Source organism: Hyla sarda, chromosome 8, assembly GCF_029499605.1.
Source record: "Hyla sarda isolate aHylSar1 chromosome 8, aHylSar1.hap1, whole genome shotgun sequence".
Taxonomy (NCBI): domain Eukaryota; kingdom Metazoa; phylum Chordata; class Amphibia; order Anura; family Hylidae; genus Hyla; species Hyla sarda.
The window spans coordinates 144,021,274-144,041,592 of NC_079196.1; the positions used below are offsets into that span (position 1 = coordinate 144,021,274).

General features: G+C 39.1%; 1 protein-coding gene across 1 annotated transcript in view; it reads left to right on the forward strand.

Moving 5' to 3' along the window:
• The window catches only part of DNAH7 (dynein axonemal heavy chain 7), a 531,149-nt gene that overhangs the window by 441,498 nt on the left and 69,332 nt on the right, over window positions 1-20,319 (forward strand). The window contains exons 56-59 of the mRNA XM_056535765.1: window positions 10,373-10,573; window positions 15,338-15,499; window positions 15,949-16,134; window positions 18,256-18,393. Coding sequence (XP_056391740.1) covers window positions 10,373-10,573; window positions 15,338-15,499; window positions 15,949-16,134; window positions 18,256-18,393 — 687 coding nt within the window. The remainder of the gene's footprint in view (window positions 1-10,372; window positions 10,574-15,337; window positions 15,500-15,948; window positions 16,135-18,255; window positions 18,394-20,319) is intronic.

Genomic DNA, 20,319 nt, shown 5'->3' on the forward strand with positions numbered 1-20,319 from the left:
CAAGCAAAGAAAAACGCTGGTCGTCGAGTAAGTACATTTAGGTAGAAAAAAACGTGTTAAAAAATGTAATAAACACACACACACACACACACACATATATATATATATATATGCACACACATTTTTTTTTCAAAGCTGCATAGTGGTGTTCTGTAGTCATTATTTGGTTTTTGCTTATGTGTGCTAAAAAAATGGTATTTAAAAGTGATTTCTTGGTTTTTGCTCATGTAAGCCAAATTTATCAACCCCCTGTGATAGTATGATACATATGTTATACATATACATGGCTGAGAATAAAAATAGGGGGGACCCTATGCGTTTTTTTTTATATTTAATTATTTATTTTTAAAAAGTGCATAGGGTCCCCCCTATTTTTATTCTCAGCCAAATACCAACCAAACAGTAACAGCCTGACGTTACCAGGGTGGGCGAGGACAATTGTTACTGGCCCTCCCCAGCCTAAATAACGCCAGCCTGTTACCGCCTAGGCCCAGGAGCGCCATTTTTGACACTCTGGGCCGGTTGGTACCGGCTCTTCCCAGCACCCCTGTGGTGTTGAGTACCGGGGTAATAATTGGGCGTTAGCGCTAGCTGTTTTTGTGGCTAACGCTAAGCCCGGCTTAGTAATGGACTCCATCTGTAAGACAGCTTCCACTACTTAGCCTGTCCAGTAAGTAAAAAAAAAACACAACAGGTTTAACCCCTTAAGGACCGGAGGTTTTTCCGTTTTTGCATTTTCGTTTTTTGCTCCTTGCCTTTAAAAAATCATAACTCTTTCAAATTTACACCTAAAAATCCATATGATGGCTTATTTTTTGCGCCACCAATTCTACTTTGTAATGACGTCAGTCATTTTGCCCAAAAATCTATGGTGAAGCGGGAAAAAAAATCATTGTGCGACAAAATTGAAAAAAAAACGCTGTTTTGTAACTTTTGGGGGCTTCCATTTCTACGTAATACATTTTTCGGTAAAAATGACACCTGATATGTATTCTGTAGGTCCATACGATTAAAATGATACCCTACTTATATAGGTTTGATTTTGTCGGACTTCTGGAAAAAATCATAACTACATGCAGGAAAATTAATATGTTTAAAATTGTCATCTTCTGACCCCTATAACTTTTTTATTTTTCCGTGTATGGGGCGGTATGAGCGCTCATTTTTTGCGCCGTGATCTGAAGTTTTTAACGGTACCATTTTTGCATTGATAGGACTTATTGATCACTTTTTATTCATTTTTAAATGATATAAAAAGTGACCAAAAATGCACTATTTTGGACTTTGGAATTTTTTTGCGCGCACGTCATTGACCGAGCGGTTTAATTAATGATATATTTTTATAATTTGGACATTTCCGCACGCGGTGATACCACATATGTTTATTTTTATTTTTATTTACACTGTGTTTTTTTTTTATTGGAAAAGGGGGGTGATTCAAACTTTTAATAGGGGAGGAGTTAAATGATCTTTATTCACTTTTTTTTTTCACTTTTTTTTTGCAGTGTTATAGGTCCCATAGGGACCTATAACACTGCACACACTGATCTCCTATGTTGATCACTGGTTTCTCATAAGAAACCAGTGATCAACGATTCTGCCGGATGACTGCTCATGCCTGGATCTCAGGCACTGAGCAGTCATTCGGCGATCGGACAGCGAGGAGGCAGGAAGGGGCCCTCCCGCTGTCCTGTCAGCTGTTCGGGATGCCGCGATTAGCCGCGGCTATCCCGAACAGCCCGACTGAGCTAGCCGGTAACTTTCACTTTCACTTTTAGCCGCGCGGCTCAGCTTTGAGCGCGCGGCTAAAGGGTTAATAGCGCACGGCGCCGCGATCGGCGCTGCGCGCTATTAGAGGCGGGTCCCGGCTTCACTATGACGCTGGGCCCGCCATGATATGACGCGGGGTTACTGTGTAACCCCGCGTTATATCAGAAGAGCAGGACCAAGGACGTACCGGTACGTCCTTGGTCCTTAAGGGGTTAAAAAAAAATTTATTACAAAAAAACACTCCCCCACAAGCCCTCGTTAACCATTTTATTAACATCAAGCAAAGAAAAACGCTGGTCGAAGTAGTCCACCGAATCCGAAGGAGTCCACAGGAAACACAGATCTGTAGAAGTAACAAACAAAAAATAAAAATGAGTAAGTACATTTAGGGAGAAAAAACAGTGTTAAAAAAATGTAATAAACACACACACACACACGCACACACATTTTTTTTATCAAAGCTGCATAGTGGTGTTCTGTAGTCATTATTTGGTTTTTGCTTATGTGTGCTAAAAAAAATGGTATTTAAAAGTGATTTCTTGGTTTTTGCTCATGTAAGCCAAATTTATCAACCCCCTGTGATAGTATGATACATATGTCATACATAAGCAAAAAAATAGCAAGAAAAAAATGACTACAGAACTTGCTTACCAAAGCAACGATGATAAATGTCCCCGTAAATGCTCACTGCACTTCTTGTTACATTCCACGAGGGGTATAGTTTCCAAAATAGGGTCACATTTGGGGGGATCCACTGTTCTGGTACCATGGAGGCTTTGTAAACGCACCTTTCCTTCAATTCCAGCCAAATTCTCTCTCCAAAAGCCCAATGGCGCTCCTTCTCTTCTGAGCCCTGTAGTGTGCATGCAGAGGACTTTACATATATTACAAGAAACAACTGATTATCATATTCAGTCATATTCACTTCAGTCATGGCTTGGCAAAGAAGTTGTAGGTTTTGTGTCATTTTAGCAGAGATGGAAGAGTCCAGCATTAAGAGCATCTTTTTGAGTGTTACTTCTGTCACTGTAACTTCAGAGGCTGGTAGTCTGTAGTCTTCACAGGCTGGTAGTCTTTTTGCCGGTGGGCTGCAGAGGGTCTCTGGTTATTATTTTAGCACTGTATTGTACTTGCTTATATGTCTGGGTACAGGAGGCTTATGCGTGCGGTGATGAGCAGGTCCAAGGCTCCGGTTGCAAGATGGCGCCCGCAGCTTGGATCTTCACAAAGGCTGGGAATAGCTCTCCGGATACAGCAAGGAGGAAGCTCAAAGTTTGTCCCGAGGTTCTGTCTGTCAGTGCATGCTGGCAGTTGTAGTTTTGAAACGGCTGGAGGCAAACTGGTTGGGAAACACTGAGTTAGGTAACAAACCCTAAGCCAGTGTTTCGCAACCAGTGTGCCTTCAGCTGTTGCAAAACTAAAACTCTTAGCATGCAGCCAAATGGCATGCTGGGAGTTGTAGTTGTGCCTCCAACTGTTGCATAACTACAACTCCCAGTGTGCCCTTTGGCTGTCTGTGCATGCTGGGAGTTGTAGTTATGCAACAGCTCCCAGCATGCACAGACAGCCAAAGGGCATGCTGGGAGTTGTTGTGGTGTGCCTCCTGCTGTTGCATAGCTACAACTCCCAGCATGCCCTTTGGCTGTACATGTTGGGAGTTGTTGCTACTCAAAAACAGGAGGCACAGCGCTTACCTCCTGCTGTTGCATTGTTGTTCCGCCACCGGTCCTGGGGCCCCCCGCTGATGGTGTACACTCCCGGCGCCTGCTCTCACCCTCCGGTCTAGGGGAGGAGCGGGTGACATTAGTGATACAGCCCAGCAGGAGTCCTGATTCATCGGCTGAATTAGCACCACCTTACTCTTGCTGGTAAAGGGTGATTGGTGCTGTCTCGGACAGCACCAATCACCTTTTTTTCCGGGTCACCAGAGACCAGATTGACCTGAATTGACCGGCGATCAGGCATCCCGTTCCATTCACCGCCCGGTTACCGGCAGTGAACATTCATTCAGGGCATACAGGTACGCCCTGGGTCCTTAAGTCCCAGGATGCCAGGGCGTACCTGTACGCCATGTCCTGGTGGGGTTAAAGTCAAAGTTAAGGAAATCAGGACCAGGAAATCTGCAGCAAAATAGGCACATGTGAATGTACCCCTAGGGTGTATTCACATGTTCTATATCTGTGCATATTTGATGCTGCAGATTTTCAATGTAAACTAAATAACTGAACACAACTTTAAATCTGCAGCATCAAATATGCACAGGATACTGTACGTGTGAATAGACCCTTAAGCTTTTTCTCTGCAGTGAAGGAGTTAAGTAAGTCTCACTTTATTTCACACATCTATGTCCTTGAAAACATTCTCATTGATTGGTTTTGAAATAGCTAGTTTTGTGTGAGTCAGGTCCGATAACATCTAAGCCACATCCGAGGTGAATGGGATTTTCATATTTAATGTGTATTCAGAGTAAGGCAGGAAATGGAAAATATATTTATAAAGTCAATTGCCTTTATTCCAAAGTAAAGGTATCATTATCTATAGATTAATCGGTTTGGGCCTGAGAAGATGTTCCCTTAAATTATTTTCATAGCAAAAAAAATAAGTAAATTTATAGTATAAATAATTTGTATACATTCAGGTATTAAAACCCATGAATAACATATCTCTGTATAAGGTCTTATAACTGGAAGTACACATTTCCACTGTATTTCTTTTGAATATTTTTTCCATTTGTATGTTTTTTTGAAGAGTGACATGTACACAGTGCACAGAAAAGTAACAAAATGTAAATATTCTCATCAAATTAATGTTAGTAAAAGTAGATTTTTTTTTATTGTATAACAGTTTCATCAATTTCAGGTATACAGAAAGGGTCAAAGTTGCAACCATTAAATTTGCATCTAGGCAGTGGGAAGTTACCAAAGACATGACGCAAGACCTACAACTCTCAGAGCACTATAGGCTTAGATACACATATCCTTATCAATACATAGTTACATAGTTAGTATGGTTGAAAAAAGACATACGTCCATCAAGTCCAACCAGGGGATTGAAGGGAAGGATGTAAGGGGATAAGGGAAAGGGATGTAGTTTTATAATTCTGCATAAGCATTAAATACACTGTCCCTGGGTAAAGCTTTATCATAAAAGCTGCATCTATAGATACATTAACCAGGTCTACAAATAATTTGCCCTGTTGTAATCACTAATTTGTATATATAACATATCTGTGAACTGTAGTCATGGTACTCTAAAGATCCATACAACAATACCACCCATGCCCGTATAGCATATAATTGATTACAGTGCAGTAACATCAAGTTAATAACAGGTGGCAATTTCTCTGATCAAAGTCAGTCACTCAGGAATGTGGATATCCTATCGCCGATGCCCAGGACATGTAGTTCCGGGCACCTGGCAGGTGAATTTTTCATACATTTAGCCCTGTATCTGGCAAGCAGGGCTGGACCGACTTTCCCCTTTATTTTTATATGCCGGTGCTCAGGGTGTATTGAGTGGGCTTCTGACATGAGCATGCTCCATACCCAGCAGCCCCCGGCTGATTTTAGTAGCTGGGGGCGCCGCTAATAGCTGACATGCAGCTATTAACCCTTTAGATCGCCACTGTCAAAGTAGTTGACAGCAGCGTCTCAACCAAATGAACACAGATCAATGGAGTTCAATAGAACTGCATTAATCTTTATGAGGAATCTAATGATTCCTCCTAATAAAGTTTAAAAAAAAACAAAAAAAAAACATTTTAATAAAAGTTTTAGAAAACACCCATTAACCCCTTCCTTGTTAAAAGTTCATATCACCCCCCCTTTTGCCATTTTCCATATAACAAATATGTAAACATAATAAAAATAAACATATTTGGTATTGGCACGTGCATAATTGTCTGAACTATTAAAATATAACATTATATATTGCGTATGGTCAATGGCGTTACCGTAAAAAAAAAAAATCACAGAATTGCATTTTTTATGTTTATTACATCATATCTAAAAAAAAAATGAAGTCAAAAGTGTTCAAGAAGTCCAATCAATACTAAAATTGAACCAATACAAACAGCAGATTACGGCCCAAAAAACAAATCATCATTGTTGTGGTTCTAGGGTGATAATCCTGTCTGCAGCTCCACGTATTGTGGAAAATCCTTCTGACTACACCAATTGTGGTTTTTAGGATAAGAGTACAACAAAACATACCCCTCCCCCGACCATGTGCTTTCTTTGTTAGAGTCCTCAAAATGGCCACCAACTATATGAAACGGAGGCAGGGAGTTCAGGCTAAATTTATAGGGCCTAAATATGTTTGTAAATACCCAGAAACACTGATTAAGTTTTGTACAACTATCAAATAATTGTACAAGGTATTTTGGCAGAAATGTCTTGTACCAAATTAACACTCACTCTGTAACCAGCAAAGTTGATAACATTTAATAAAACATTAATTAGCTAAACCAAATAAGACATAAATACAAGCTTTAATACAATAGTACATACTCTATGTTTAGCAAACTAGCATGAATCTACCCAAGTGATATATAAATATTTAGTGTAGAAATGATACAATCAATATACTTATCCATCCCAGGCTATGGTGTTGAGGAGCAGATGCTCTCCTCTTGCAGGAAGTTCAAAGAGAGAAAGAGGACCCTATGTTTTCCAGTAAAATCCCCTAATGCCTGCCCATTTGGCTTAGTGTTTAGTGTGGAAAAACAGGTTCTTTGGCCACACCTACTGTGGCTGTGTTTGAAACTAAGCTTAGACTGTGGGGGCAGGGAAATGTATACTAAATGGGATATAATGGAGGTAAAAGCACATCATTTCAATATCCATAACAATCATTCAGCCCACTATACTGAAAAATAAAAATGTTACAGGAGTAAGGGGATTTTTTTATTTTTTATTTAAAAGTAAAAATTATATTTTTTACATTTTTAAAATTTAAAACATGACGGAAACCAAAACAAATTTGGTATTGGTGTAATCAGAATGACCTAAAGTATCAAAATAACATGTAACTTTGACCACAAGGTGAATGGCGAAATAAAGAAAACTCAGAAATTAGCATTTATTTATTTTTTCGTTTCACCACACAAATATTTTTGATTTTTTTTTGTTTTGGAGCATATGTTAAGAAAAAAAGAAAGGTTTCATTACAAAGTACAATTGGTCCTGCAAAAAACAAGCCTCATATGGGTCTGTATATGGAAAAGTAAGAGTTATGGCTATTATAGGGGAGGAGGAAAAAACTAGTGCAGAAACTGATAAAGAGCTTATTTATATACTATTTTGGTTGAAATTATTTTGTCTACCAGGACAAGTGGATTTTCATGAGGGACAAGTAGATTGTATTCCGTTTTTGTCCCTTGGACAATATTTTTAATTTTTTTTATTTCCACACCCCTGGTCACTTCCCCTTTTCTTCTCCAACCATTCCAGATGACCATGATGACTTTGTCCAGTCATGACTCATCTGCACAGTTTGGTGCCCGCTTTAGTGTACCACAAGGTAACTGTGCCCTCATAGTTGCCCCACAAAAAGTGACTTGTGATAGTGAGCCCATTTAACCTGTTGGGAACGAAGGGCGTATGCATACGCCCTCTCGTCCTGGTACTTAAGGACAAAGGGCGTATCCATACGCCCGTGGGAATTTTGGTCCCCGCCGGGAGGGGACCGGACCGGGGTGACTGCTGATATCTATCAGCAGGCACCCCGTGAAAATGCCCAGGGGGGGTCATTAGACCCCCCCTATGTCGGTGATCGGCGCAAATCTCAAGTGAATTCACACTTGTGATTTGCGCCGATTACGGGTCATTACGGGTCTATGGTGACCCAGAATATAAGGGGGATCGCGGTTGTCTAAGACAACTATGATCCCCCTGAAGGCATAGGAGTGAGGTGGCAGAGGTGCCACCTGTCCTATCCCTGCTATTGGTGGTCTAGACGCGACCAACAATAGCAGATCGGGGGCGGAGGGGTTTACTTTCGTTTTCCCCGTCCTGCCCACCCACAATAGGCGGGGCAGAACGGGGAAATGAAGGTGACCGAACGCCAAAAGTCCACTTACCCCTCCACTTACCCCTTTTTGGGGACAGGAATAATTTTGGTGCAGAACTGCATACTTTGTTAGTGGCATATAAATAATAAAAAAGTAAATATAAATAAATATATATATATATATATATATATATATATATACTGATTGGTTAACAGACAGAGCACACTCTTTTGTCTAACCACCTAGATACCATGGTAACTATTAACTACAATATCTATGGGGAAAAACAGCCAGGTTTGGCGTTATCTAGAACATAACATTTTGCATAATAAGTCCTTTAGAGGTGTCCCAAGCATACCCTGGAGCGGGCTTGCTGCAAATGACTGTTTCCCTCCAGCTGTAACATAAAGGTAAAGCAACCTTCAATCCTATTAATGGATTAATATTCTGGACCATTGACTTAGAATAGTAATGCCTTAGTACACACCATTATGCTCTTTGTTATTATTACACAGACTATTGCTAGGGCTTGGTTTGACCTAGAACTTGAAAGGAAACTAGGTCTTACTGTGATAGTTTAAAGGCCCTATAAGACTGAAGTTGTTTACATAGCCTTTTCAGGGCTCTAGCATTGGGTAAGGTGGACCACACAATTGATCGCTAGATCACTCTTGTGGCCTTTTGCTACAATTAGCCGTCTTAAATTACACAGGGTGATATTGGCCTGTTCAGCCGATAAACACCCGTGTAATAGGGCCCTAACCCTATACAGTAAGACCTGGTTTCCTTTCAAGGTATAGGTCAAACCAAGTCCTAGCAATAGTCTGTGTAATAACTACACAGAGCATAATGGTGTGTACTAAGACATTACTATTCTAAGTCAATGGTCCAGAATATTAATCCATTAATAGGATCAATTTTTTTAAATTAAAATAGTAAAAAAATATACCATACATTAAACACCATGTTTTTTTATGATGATGTTTGTTATGCATACATTACAAAACAACAAATAAAAATGTAATTAACTGCACAATTAACTTATCAGGTTATTTAGTATGAATATCTTTAAAAAAAATGATCTATGTTTCCCCATGTTAATAAATAGCACACTAATGTAAATGTAGCAAATGGTGCCTTAACCCCTTAATGACTACGGACGTGGCCAGCTCCCGATCTGTGAAGCGCGCTCAGAAGCTGAGCGCACTTCGTAACTGCTGGGTCCTGGTTGCTATCAGCAACCAGGACTCGCGGCTAATACCGGAGATCGCCGATCGGGCTGATGTCTGGTAATAACCCTTTAGAAATGGGAGAAATCCATACGGCTAGCTCAGCAGAGCTGTTTGGGACCGCCGCCGTAAAATTGTGGCATCCCAAACAGCTGAGAGAACAGCGGGAGGTGCCTTACCTTATTCCCGGCTGTCCGATCTGTGTTTTATTGCTCCAAGCCTGAAATCCAGGCTTGAGCAATCAAGCACAGAAAACACTGATCAATGCATTCCTATGGCAATGCATTGAACAGTGCCTGCAATCGAATTCAACCCCTTCCCTAATAAAAATGTAAATCACCCCCCTTTTCCCATTTAAAAAAAACTGTGTAAATAAAAATAAACATATTTGGTATTGCCACGTGTGTAAATGTCCGAACTATAAAAATATATCCTTAATAAACCACACGATTAATGGCGTACATGCAAAAAAAAATCCAAAGTCCAAAATAGTGTATTTTTGGTCACTTTTTATACCATAAAAAAGTCAGATCAAAACAAAAATGATACCGATAAAAACTTCAGATCACGGCACATAAAATGAGCCCTCATACCGCCCCGTATGCGGAAAATTAAAAAAGGTAATAGGGTTCAAACGATGACAATTTTAGATGTATTAATTTTCGTGCTTGTAGTTATGATTTTTTCCAGAAGTACGACAAAAGTCAAACCTATATTAGTAGGGTATCATTTTAATCATATGGACCTACAGAATAAAGTTAAGGTGTCATTTTTACCGAAAAATGTACTGCATAGAAACGGAAGCCCCCAAATGTTACAAAATGGCGTTTTTTTCTTCACTTTTGTCGCACAATGATTTTTTTCCATTTTGCCGTAGATTTCTTGGGTAAAATGACTGATGTGGGTGGTGCAAAAAAAACAAAAACATCATATGGATTTTTAGGTGCAAAATTGAAAGGGTTATAAGGAGGAAAATACGAAAGTGCAAAAACGGAAAAACGCTTGGTCCTTAAGGGGTTAAAATATGTTTCTTACTAGATAAAAGAAGACAATATGAGGAAAAAAAGAGCCAAAAAGTTATCATTATTAAGGCCAAAATTTTGGAAAAAGTGTGTGAATTATATTAAAAACTGAAGACTTATGTATTAGCCCAATTCATGAAAGACTGTAGATTGAGCCTACTTTGCACAACCTTAGCCTAGAGAATTTTACTTTTTATGTTTTTTTTTTGTCAACTCAGTGAGGAAAATGCAAGTTAATAAGACATCATCTTGTGCAGTTTATAACTAGCATTAAATATTCATGACATGTTGAATTTGGATTGCAGTGTATGTTTATATTTTAATGTTTTGTCGTTTCACAGGAGCTGAATCCTGAGACTACACATCCAGATTTTCGCCTCTGGCTTACAAGTTATCCATCACCAAATTTCCCTGTCTCTGTACTGCAGAATGGAGTGAAAATGACAAATGAGGCACCCAAAGGCTTGCGTTCTAACATTATCCGCTCATACCTGATGGATCCCATCTCTGATCCTGAGTTTTTCAGTAGCTGCAAAAAGCTTGTTAGTAATATTTATTAGATTGGCCACCAGCAGTAGTTTTATTTTATGTATACTGTAACCCACTGCTTAAACACATATTATTTGGCTTAGAAACATGAAATGCCACTTCTTGTAATTATATGTAATGTCGATTAGTTAACTATATTTGTTAAATAATGTTGTTACATTGTTACAATATTTGTTAAATAATGTTGTTACACTTAAGTGTAAATTTAAGATTCCGATTATAGTTATTTGAAGGAGTTGCGAACAGGGGAGATTAAAGTGTACTTGTCTCTTTAAAAAGTCCTATAGACAAGTCAAAAGTTTTGATCAAACCCTCAGACCCCGACTGATCACTAGAATGAGTGGGGAGTGAAGCACACACTGACTGTTGGCATCATAAAATGGACATATTTTTACTTTTTGAAAAAATTAGAGGGCTTCAAAGTAGAGCAGCAATTTTCAAAAATGTCATGAAAATTGCAAAATCTGAAGGGACAGATGTTACAGAACTACAACTTCCAGCATGCCTGGGCAGTCTAGGCATGCTGAGAGTTGTAGTTTGGCAACATCTGGAGGGCTACCGTTTGGGCACCAATGTAACAGTGGTCTCCAAACTGTGACCCTCCAGATGTTGCAAAACTACAACTCCCAGCTGGGCATGCTGGGAGCTGCAGTTCTGCCTTCCTAGTGGTTACCACAGTAAAGATAGCTTTACTTTCACTTTCATTTTCCCCCCCCACCGTCGTTTCCCTACCTGAGCCGGGATCTCTGCAGTCTCCAGCGATGATCTGCGGTCCCCACGCCATCTTCAGGTAAGGTACCGGTCTACATGTTCTCCCCCCGTTTTGCCCGAAATCCAGGGGTGGGCAGAACAGGGGGTTGCCATGGCAACCCACTGTCCTGCGCTGCCATTGGTCAGAATCAGTTCTGACCAATGGCAGGGGATAGGAGGAGATCTCAGCACCGCGACCTCGCTCCTATCCCACAGGATGATCGGGGCTGTCACTGACAGCTCCGATCATCCCTATTTTCGGGGTGATCGGGTCACCAGAGACCCGATCAGCCTGGAATAGCAGAAAATCGCATGTCTGAATTGACATGCGATTTTCTGCGATCGCCGACATGGGGGGTCTCAGGAACCCCTCAGCGATGTGCCGGGATGCCTGCTGAATGATTTCAGCAGGCATCCCGGTCCCCAACCAGCTAGCGGCGGGGACCAGAATTCCCACGGGGGTATGCATACGCCCCACGTCCTTAAGGACTCGGGATGCAGGGCGTATGCATACGCCCGGCGTCCTGAAGAGGTTAAAGTCAATGGGTTGACTTTGTGATGTGGGACAGAAACAGTTTTTTTTTAACCACTTTCCCCTCTCACCAAGAGATAAAAATCCTGAAGAGATGACCACCCTAATCGGGACAACCCCTTTAACTAGTTCTTTTGCTTAGCAGCACCCAAATTGCATGTCCCAAAGAAAGCTCACAGTGGGGATCAAAAGTTTGGGCACCCCAAGTAAAAAGTTGTATTAATGTGCATAAAGAAGCCAAGGAAAGATGGAAAAATCTCCAAAAGGCATCAAATTACAGATTAGACATTCTTATAATATGTCAACAAAAGTTAGATTTTATTTCCATCATTTACACTTTCAAAATAACAGAAAACAAAAAAATGGCATCTGCAAAAGTTTGGGCCCTCTGCAGAATTTATAGCATGCACTGCCCCCTTTGCAAAGCTGAGACCTGCCAGTGTCATGGATTGTTCTCAATCATCATTTGGAAAGACCAGGTGATGTCAATCTCAAAGGTTTTAAATGCCCAGACTCATCTGACCTTGCTCCAACAATCAGCACCATGGGTTCTTCTAAGCAACTGGAAAAAGTTAACGCTCACAAAGCTGGAGAAGGCTATAAGAAGATAGCAAAACATTTTCAGATGTCAATATCCTCTGTTCGGAATGTAGTTAAGAAATAGCAGTCATCAGGAACAGTGGAAGTTAAAGATCTGGAAGACCAATAAAAATATCAGACAGAACAGCTCGCATGATTGTGAGAAAAACTATTCAAAACCCATGTTTGACTACACAATCCCTCCAGAAAGATCTGGCAGAAACTGGAGTTGTGGTACACTATTCCACTATAAAGAGATACTTGTACAAATATGGTCTTCACGGAAGAGTCATCAGAAGAAAACCTCTTCTACGTCCTCACCACAAAAATCAGCGTTTGAACTTTTCAAATGAACATATAGACAAGCCTGATGCATTTTGAAAACAAGTTCTGTGGACCTATGAGGTTAAAATTTAACTTTTTGGCCAGGATGAGAAAAGCTACGTTTGGAGAAGAAGGGGAACAGAATTTAATGAAAAGAACCTCTGTCCAACGGTTAAGCATGGGGGTGGATCAATCATGCTTTGGGGTTGTATTGCAGCCAGTGGCACAGGGAACATCTCACGAGTAGAAGGAAAAATGTATTCAATAAAATTTCAGCAAATTTTGGATGCTAACTTGATGCCATCTGTGAAAAAGCTGAAGTTAAAGAGAGGATGGCTTCTACAAATGGATAATGATCCTAAACACACCTCGAAATCCATGGGGGATTACATCAAGTGATGTAAACTGAAGGTTTTGCCATGGCCTTCACAATCTCCTGACCTCAACATAATTGAAAATCTATGGCTAGACCTTAAAGGAGCAGTGCGTGACAGACAGCCCAGAAATCTCAAAGAACTGGAAGACTTTTGTAAGGTTGAATGGGCAAAGATACCTCAAACAAGAATTGAAAGACCCTTGGCTGGCTACAAAAAGCATTTACAAGCTGTGATACTTGCCAAAGGGGGCAGTTCAAGATATTAACTCTGCATGGTACCCAAACTTTTGCAGATGCCATTTTTTTCTGCTATTTTGAAAGTGTAAATGATGGAAATAAAATCTAACTTTTGTTGACATATTATAAGAATGTCTAATCTGTAATTTGATGCCTTTTGGAGATTTTTCCATCTTTCCTTGGCTTCTTTATGCACATTAATACAAATGTTTACCTGGGGTGCCCAAACTTTTGATTCCCACTGTATGTACAGGCCTTCATATTCATTTACAGTACATAATATATATTTATCTAACAGTGAGGAGTGGCTTTTAATGGAGCCATATATTTCAACTTATATGCTGCTTTTTTTTAGACTTGCAAGCTCTCATTAAAATAAGGTCTTATACAGGAGACAGTACAGGGGAACAGAGAATACATGCAACCCTATTCTTTTCATTAGCATTCCATGTGCTACTGTGTGGTAGTGTGGTGCCTTTGAAAGTTGCTGAATCACAGGGAATATTTTCCTAAAATAAATGCTCAATGTGGTGCATGGCACATTCTTTTTTCTGTTGCATTTATGCAGTCAAAAGCCTTTGTAAATAGGTGACATACAGCAGTAGAGAAGAATTGCATAGACTGCTATGGGTGCAATATAAGGGTACTGTACAGATCAGGATATGGATTTACTTAAATCTATAGAGTAGGGCTGGGAGCCATTCAGATAGGATAACCAATATGCTTATGGTGTGATTTGTGTCTCGTCCAATCATAACCATAACATAATTATCATGTCTAGTTTTTAGTCTTGCAAATAATCGTGCTTTTCTCAGGCATTCTTGGTTATTTTTGTTTTTGTAAATGATAAGGAATAACAAAATAACAGAACGGCAAAATGTTTATCAGGTTTTGGTAATCTCACTTAGAATATATTTCTGACAGACCAGTATCCTTAAGGGTAGGGTCACGCGGACTGCATCCGCAGCTTATTTCACGCTGTGGATGCGCCAATGGCAGTCACAAGAGCAAGCTCCCTACTGCAGCCAGGTAGCTCTACTTTTCTGCTCGTAGTTGTAGATTTTCAGCTGCACATCTGCTACGAGCAGGCACTGTGTCGACAGCGGGAAATCCGCCGCTACTACCGGACACATGGAGCTATCCGGTCACAACAGGGAGCTCGCTCTTGTGACTGCCATCGGTGCATCTTCAGCGTGAAATATGCTGTGGAAGCGCTCCATGTGAACCTACCCTAAAGGGGAATTTTGTTCCTGTCTGGCTTAAGAAAACAAATAAAAAAAAATAATAAAAAGAACCCTGTACCCACCTGCTGCTGATCCCCTCCTAGTACAATTCTGATGGTCGCCACAGTGCTGGACCACTTAGGCTACTGTTAGTTAGCATTTCCTGTATGTCAAGACAGTGAAGAGGAAGTCTGACAACATGGCCTTGCAGCAGTGAAACAGCATAAGCGGGGTTTCAGCAGCAGATGAGTACAGGGTTATTTATATTAGATTGGTACACTGAGCACATTTAATTGTTAAAGTAATCCCCAAAACTATCCTTTTAAAGAAGTAATTCCATGTTTAAAAAAGACAGGATAGAGGATAAGTGTTGAACCCCTCCATTCTCCAGAATGGGGCCCCGAATACACAGGGCCCCATTCTTGAGGTTGCAGTGATCCCAGACAGGCCCCGTTCTACACTTGTCCCCTGTCCTGTGGATAGTTAATAGTTTTTTAAATGCTTAAGTATATAATTCTAGCATTACATATTGCTGTAAAGAATATGGCCCAGATTTTCAATCAGTGGACGACAAAAACTGTAATATTCCCATAGCAACCAATCACAGCTTGCTTCGTAGGTGGCTTTGGCCAAATTGTGCACATTTTTGTCTTCTACTGAATAATGACCTGTGTCTGTACTATTTAATGTGGAAAAGGCTCCTTTTTAATTTTGTATTTACATTTTTTTGTTATAGCCGGAGTTCAAGAAACTACTTTATGGATTGTGTTTCTTTCATGCACTGGTTCAAGAAAGAAGGAAATTTGGCCCACTGGGATGGAATATTCCTTATGAATTTAATGAGACGGACATGAGAATTAGTGTTCAACAGTTACATATGTTTCTAAATCAATATGATGTAAGGATGAGAGAGAATTTTTGTTTGTTGATCGTGCATTATAGCTTAATTACTTAATTACACCACTGTAAGCTATTGCCATCATGTGTGGTCAGCAAAAATCTGAGGTGTTATAAGACATTAGGCCATAGTGATGTATTCATGCCTTTTTGGAGGCATTTTACTGCACAATAGGGTCTTAACTGCTGTGTAATCTTTATTATCATAATTATTTATTTATATTTCACCATTGCCTCCAGGGCACTTTGATAAAAATACATGACGCAAATGCAGGTACAGTGAACGTTCTACACAGCAAATCGCAGACTTACAGTGTATTAAGGGATACAGGGCCCTGCCCATAACGACTATCAATCTACAAGGGGATAGCTGCAATACAGTGGCAGCAGGGTTACTGTAAGTCATAGATATTCCTGACATTCCTATAATGTTTGTCCTTGTTTTTACAGGAGGTACCATATGATGCTGTAAGATACATGACAGGCGAGTGTAACTACGGAGGAAGAGTGACTGATGACTGGGATCGTAGGACACTTCGAAGCATTCTGAATAAATTCTATAGCCCAGAAATAATTGAAAATGAAAATTACACATTCGACTCAAGCTACATTTACTATGCACCTTCAGATGGAGATGTGAGAAAATATTATAAAACGTTAAAAAAAACAACAGTTATAGATAACAGTGTATTTTATACTGACCAACATATCATTAGCTTTTAGTAGGCTTTAGTATCAAATTATTTTAAGCATAGGTCCATACACAGCTGATTTTCCTCCTTCAAAGCTGTAGTAAAATCCATGTGCAACATTTTGCAATCAATATAAATGTATTTCTGCTATCTTGTATGTTTTTAAAGAAAATCTGTCAGCCGTATTTGCTGCTAAGAGCTGCAGACAATATTGGATAGTGGTTAGTGTCAAGGAGATGGAGCTAGCCTGCTCAAGCCTGGCATGCATCTTCGCTCACCCTCATCTTCCATCCCTTCCTTGACTGACATACAGAGCCCTGTACATTAATCAAGATGGTCTGGGAGCTAAGGACAAGTGAGAAGGTATGCCAGGATGTGGCAGTTGAGTAGCTTGGCCCCACCTCTTTGACATTTGGCTAGAGAATGGGAAGACAAATTAAGTTTGGCAACCACTATCAGCTCTAGGAAAGGTACCGTTTGCTTTTATACCCAGCTATCCAGATTCCCTTTTATTTTGTAGCATACTGTAAATACTATTGCATGCATATCATGCCATCATTTACACTAACTATTAATTATTTCATTTATAAAATTTAGTACAACATTTGTTCTTTTTAAAACCTATTTAGTGTTAAAACTTTTTAGCATTTTGACATAATATATTTTTTTCTACGGAAGTATGATTTTTCTGATGTATTGTATAGCTGTTAACTTAAAAGAGCTCCTTACAAGTGAGAAAAGTTATGGAACTATAAACACGAAAAAGAAAAGCACAGGAGCGCACCTAGTGACAACCGTATGGGCAAGTTGAATAAATGGAGGAAGGAGAAATTGGCCCCTTTCCAGAGGGTGTTATGCTAAGAGCACAACACCTCTGAAAGTGTATGGGTATGTTGTAATGGTCAGCAGACTTGTGTCCCATCCAATTATTCAGGTAGGAACATCAGTGCAAACATAGAAACCACAGTAGGACTCCAACAGGAGGAAATTGGGACTTCAATTGCCGGGGCGCTTCTCCAAGCAATGGATGGAATGGGGTTATCCAGGAAAAAATCAACTGGCTCCAGAAATTTAAACAGATTTGTAAATTACTTCTATTAAAAAAATCTTAATCCTTTCAGTACTAATGAGCTTCTGAAGTTAAGGTTGTTCTTTTCTGTCTAAGTTCTCTCTGATGACACGTGTCTCGGGAACTGCCCAGTTTAGAAGCAAATGCCCATAGCAAACTTCTTGTACTCTTAAAAGAACAACCTTAACTTCAGAAGCTCATAAGTACTGAAAGGATTAATATTTTTTAATAGAAGTAATTTACAAATCTGTTTAACTTTCTGGAGCCAGTTGATATATAAAAAAAAGTTTTTTCCTGGATAACCCCTTTAAGTATATAGCTTTTATGGAAGTTATTGAACTAGTATTCCAGTCATGTGGAATTCAGGACCACCCTGTGTATGCCCTCTTGCCAGTGTAAGCAGAATATATACATATCACTTACCAGTGCCTATAATGAGAAAAAAGAGAGCAGATGGCTTTGCACAGCATGTCAGGCATCATTGCAAATTTCGTTTCTAGCCCACAAGTCCATTAATCCCCCCAAAAATTTCGACTTTGTTATGCAGTGATTGAATGGTGTTGCAATAGTAACCATTTGGTTCACTCAACCAGAAAGCTTTTAGCTGTACAGAGATGAAATTTGAGGCAGATAAAATGCCCTTAGACTTAGGTTGTCAGTGAATGAAACAGCTATAGGTTATTTTCTGATTTAAAATGTTCAGGAATGATTTACACCCAGCAACTAGATCACATTACCCAAATATAGTAACATATACTCAATTATTTAGATCAATTACCCAGATTCACAAAAGAGGAGGAAGAAGTCTACTCCATAGTTTACTGTTCGTCCTTAAACCCTTTAGTGCAGATTATGTGTCTTTGCCATGTCCTGTACTTTTCTTACAAGATTCTGAAGATAATATGAAGATGATAATGGTTTTAAGGTAGCTTAAGTCTCATAAATATAAATTGAAGTTCTGACCCTTTTTTAACAGTACTTTTTTTCTCCTTCTAGTACAACCATTATATTGAATATACAAAGACCCTCCCTCTGAACTCTTCTCCTGAGATTTTTGGTATGAATGCTAATGCTGACATTACTAAAGATCAGTCAGAAACACTGCAGTTATTTGATAACATCATTCTAACACAGGTATGACACTAGAAAATACAGAACTAATATCCACTTTTAGAAGATCCTTGTTCTTTTTTTTTTATTACATGTTTGGTTATTGTATTTTATTTAATTGAAATCAGATTTTTATTGTCAGTATTGTCTTAGATCCAATCGTGCTCATACTTTCTAGTAACTTTTCACAAAATATTAATACAATTGTTGAAGTAGTAACTACTTAACAGAAGGTTATTTAGATGAGTTTGTTCTGTAAATACTTCAGACAATTTGGTTGTTGTCTCCTGTACAGTTTGCAACCCCTTTTCTGTTGTGGATGGTTGTTAAAATGCTTACTTAAAGGGGTTATCAGGATTCATCAAACTGATGGTCTATTCTTAGGATAGAGTAGTAATGTTGAATTGGTTGGGTTCTATTTCTCGAAACCCTTGCAAATGAGGTGTTTCGAGAAGGCAATTGAGCTTGTGAATAAGAGAAAGATGCAATACCAAGCACCGCCACTACTAAAAGTACCACATTACATGGCCACAGACCCATTTAAACAATGAAGAGTGCTCACCCCAGGGTGTTCTCCAAACAGCTGATTGGTGGGGACTGCCAAGAGTTTGCCTCCAACTTATCTAATATTGTGTTACATTTGTCTGATTATCAAGATTCACTGCTAGCTGCATTGTTTTTAAATAATGTATTTATTTTTTTCTTTCAGAGTGATAGTGGTGTAAGTAAAACATATTAAATGTACTTTGTGTGTCGTCTGTGGGACTTCTTTCTGTTTCTTTGGTTATCATATGATGTCAAGAGGTATCTAGCAATACAACAGTGTAATATGCATCCACAGTTTTCTGTCAGATTGCATAGTGTAATGGGGATCCAGCCAAAGCCCTCTAATAAGAAAAAAACACCACTACAGCCAGCACACAGTTTAATAATTATATTCATGGGCACTACATATCATTTAAAGAAGAGGACATGTGTATATGTTTAACATGGACTTGAGGACAAAATAATTATTTTTTAGTTTTATGGGTTAAGGGTTTGTTCACACATTCAGGTTTTTAATTGCGATATAAAGCAATAAATATATATAGAGAAAGAGAAGCCACAGTATTTCCTTTATTTGTGTCCTCCATTTATAATCTGGTCCTGATGTTGTATTTAATAACTGCAATTAACCCCTTAAGGACACAGCCCATTTTGACTTCAAAGGGGTACTCCGCTGATCAGCGTTTCAAACTGTTATGAACGCTAGAGCCGGCAACTGGAACTTGTGACGTAATAGCCCAGCCCCTCATGGCATCATGCTCCGCCCCTCTCAATGCAAGTCTATGGGAGGGGGCGTTCCAAACGCTGAGTAGCAGAGTATGCCTTTAAGGACGCAGCCAGTTTTATTTTTGCATTTTTTTTTCCTCCTCACCTTCTAAAATTCATAATTCTTTTATATTTCCATCAACAGATGAGTATGAGGGCTGAGGGCTTGTTTTTGGGCAATCAGTTGTCATTTGTAATACCATCACTCATTTTACCATAAATTTCATGATTAAATAAAAAAAATACTATTTATGTGGGGAAATTGATAAGAAAACGGCAATTTTGCTAATTTTGGAAGGTTTCGTTTTCATGCTGTACAATTTACGGTAAAAATTACATGTTTTCTTTATTTTGTGGGTCAATACGATTAAAATGATACCCATAATTACATACTTTTCTATTATTGTACCTCTTTAAAAAAAATCTCAAACTTTTTAACCAAATTAGTGCATTTAAAATTTCTCTATTTTGACGACCTATACCTTTTTAATTTTTCCGTATAAGTGGCTGTATGGGGCTCATTTTTTGCACCATGACCTTTACTTTTTATTGATACCACATTTGCATATATGAAACTTTTAATTAATAAAAAAAAAATTGGGGGGAATATTATGTAACAAAAGAGCATCAATTTTTGAC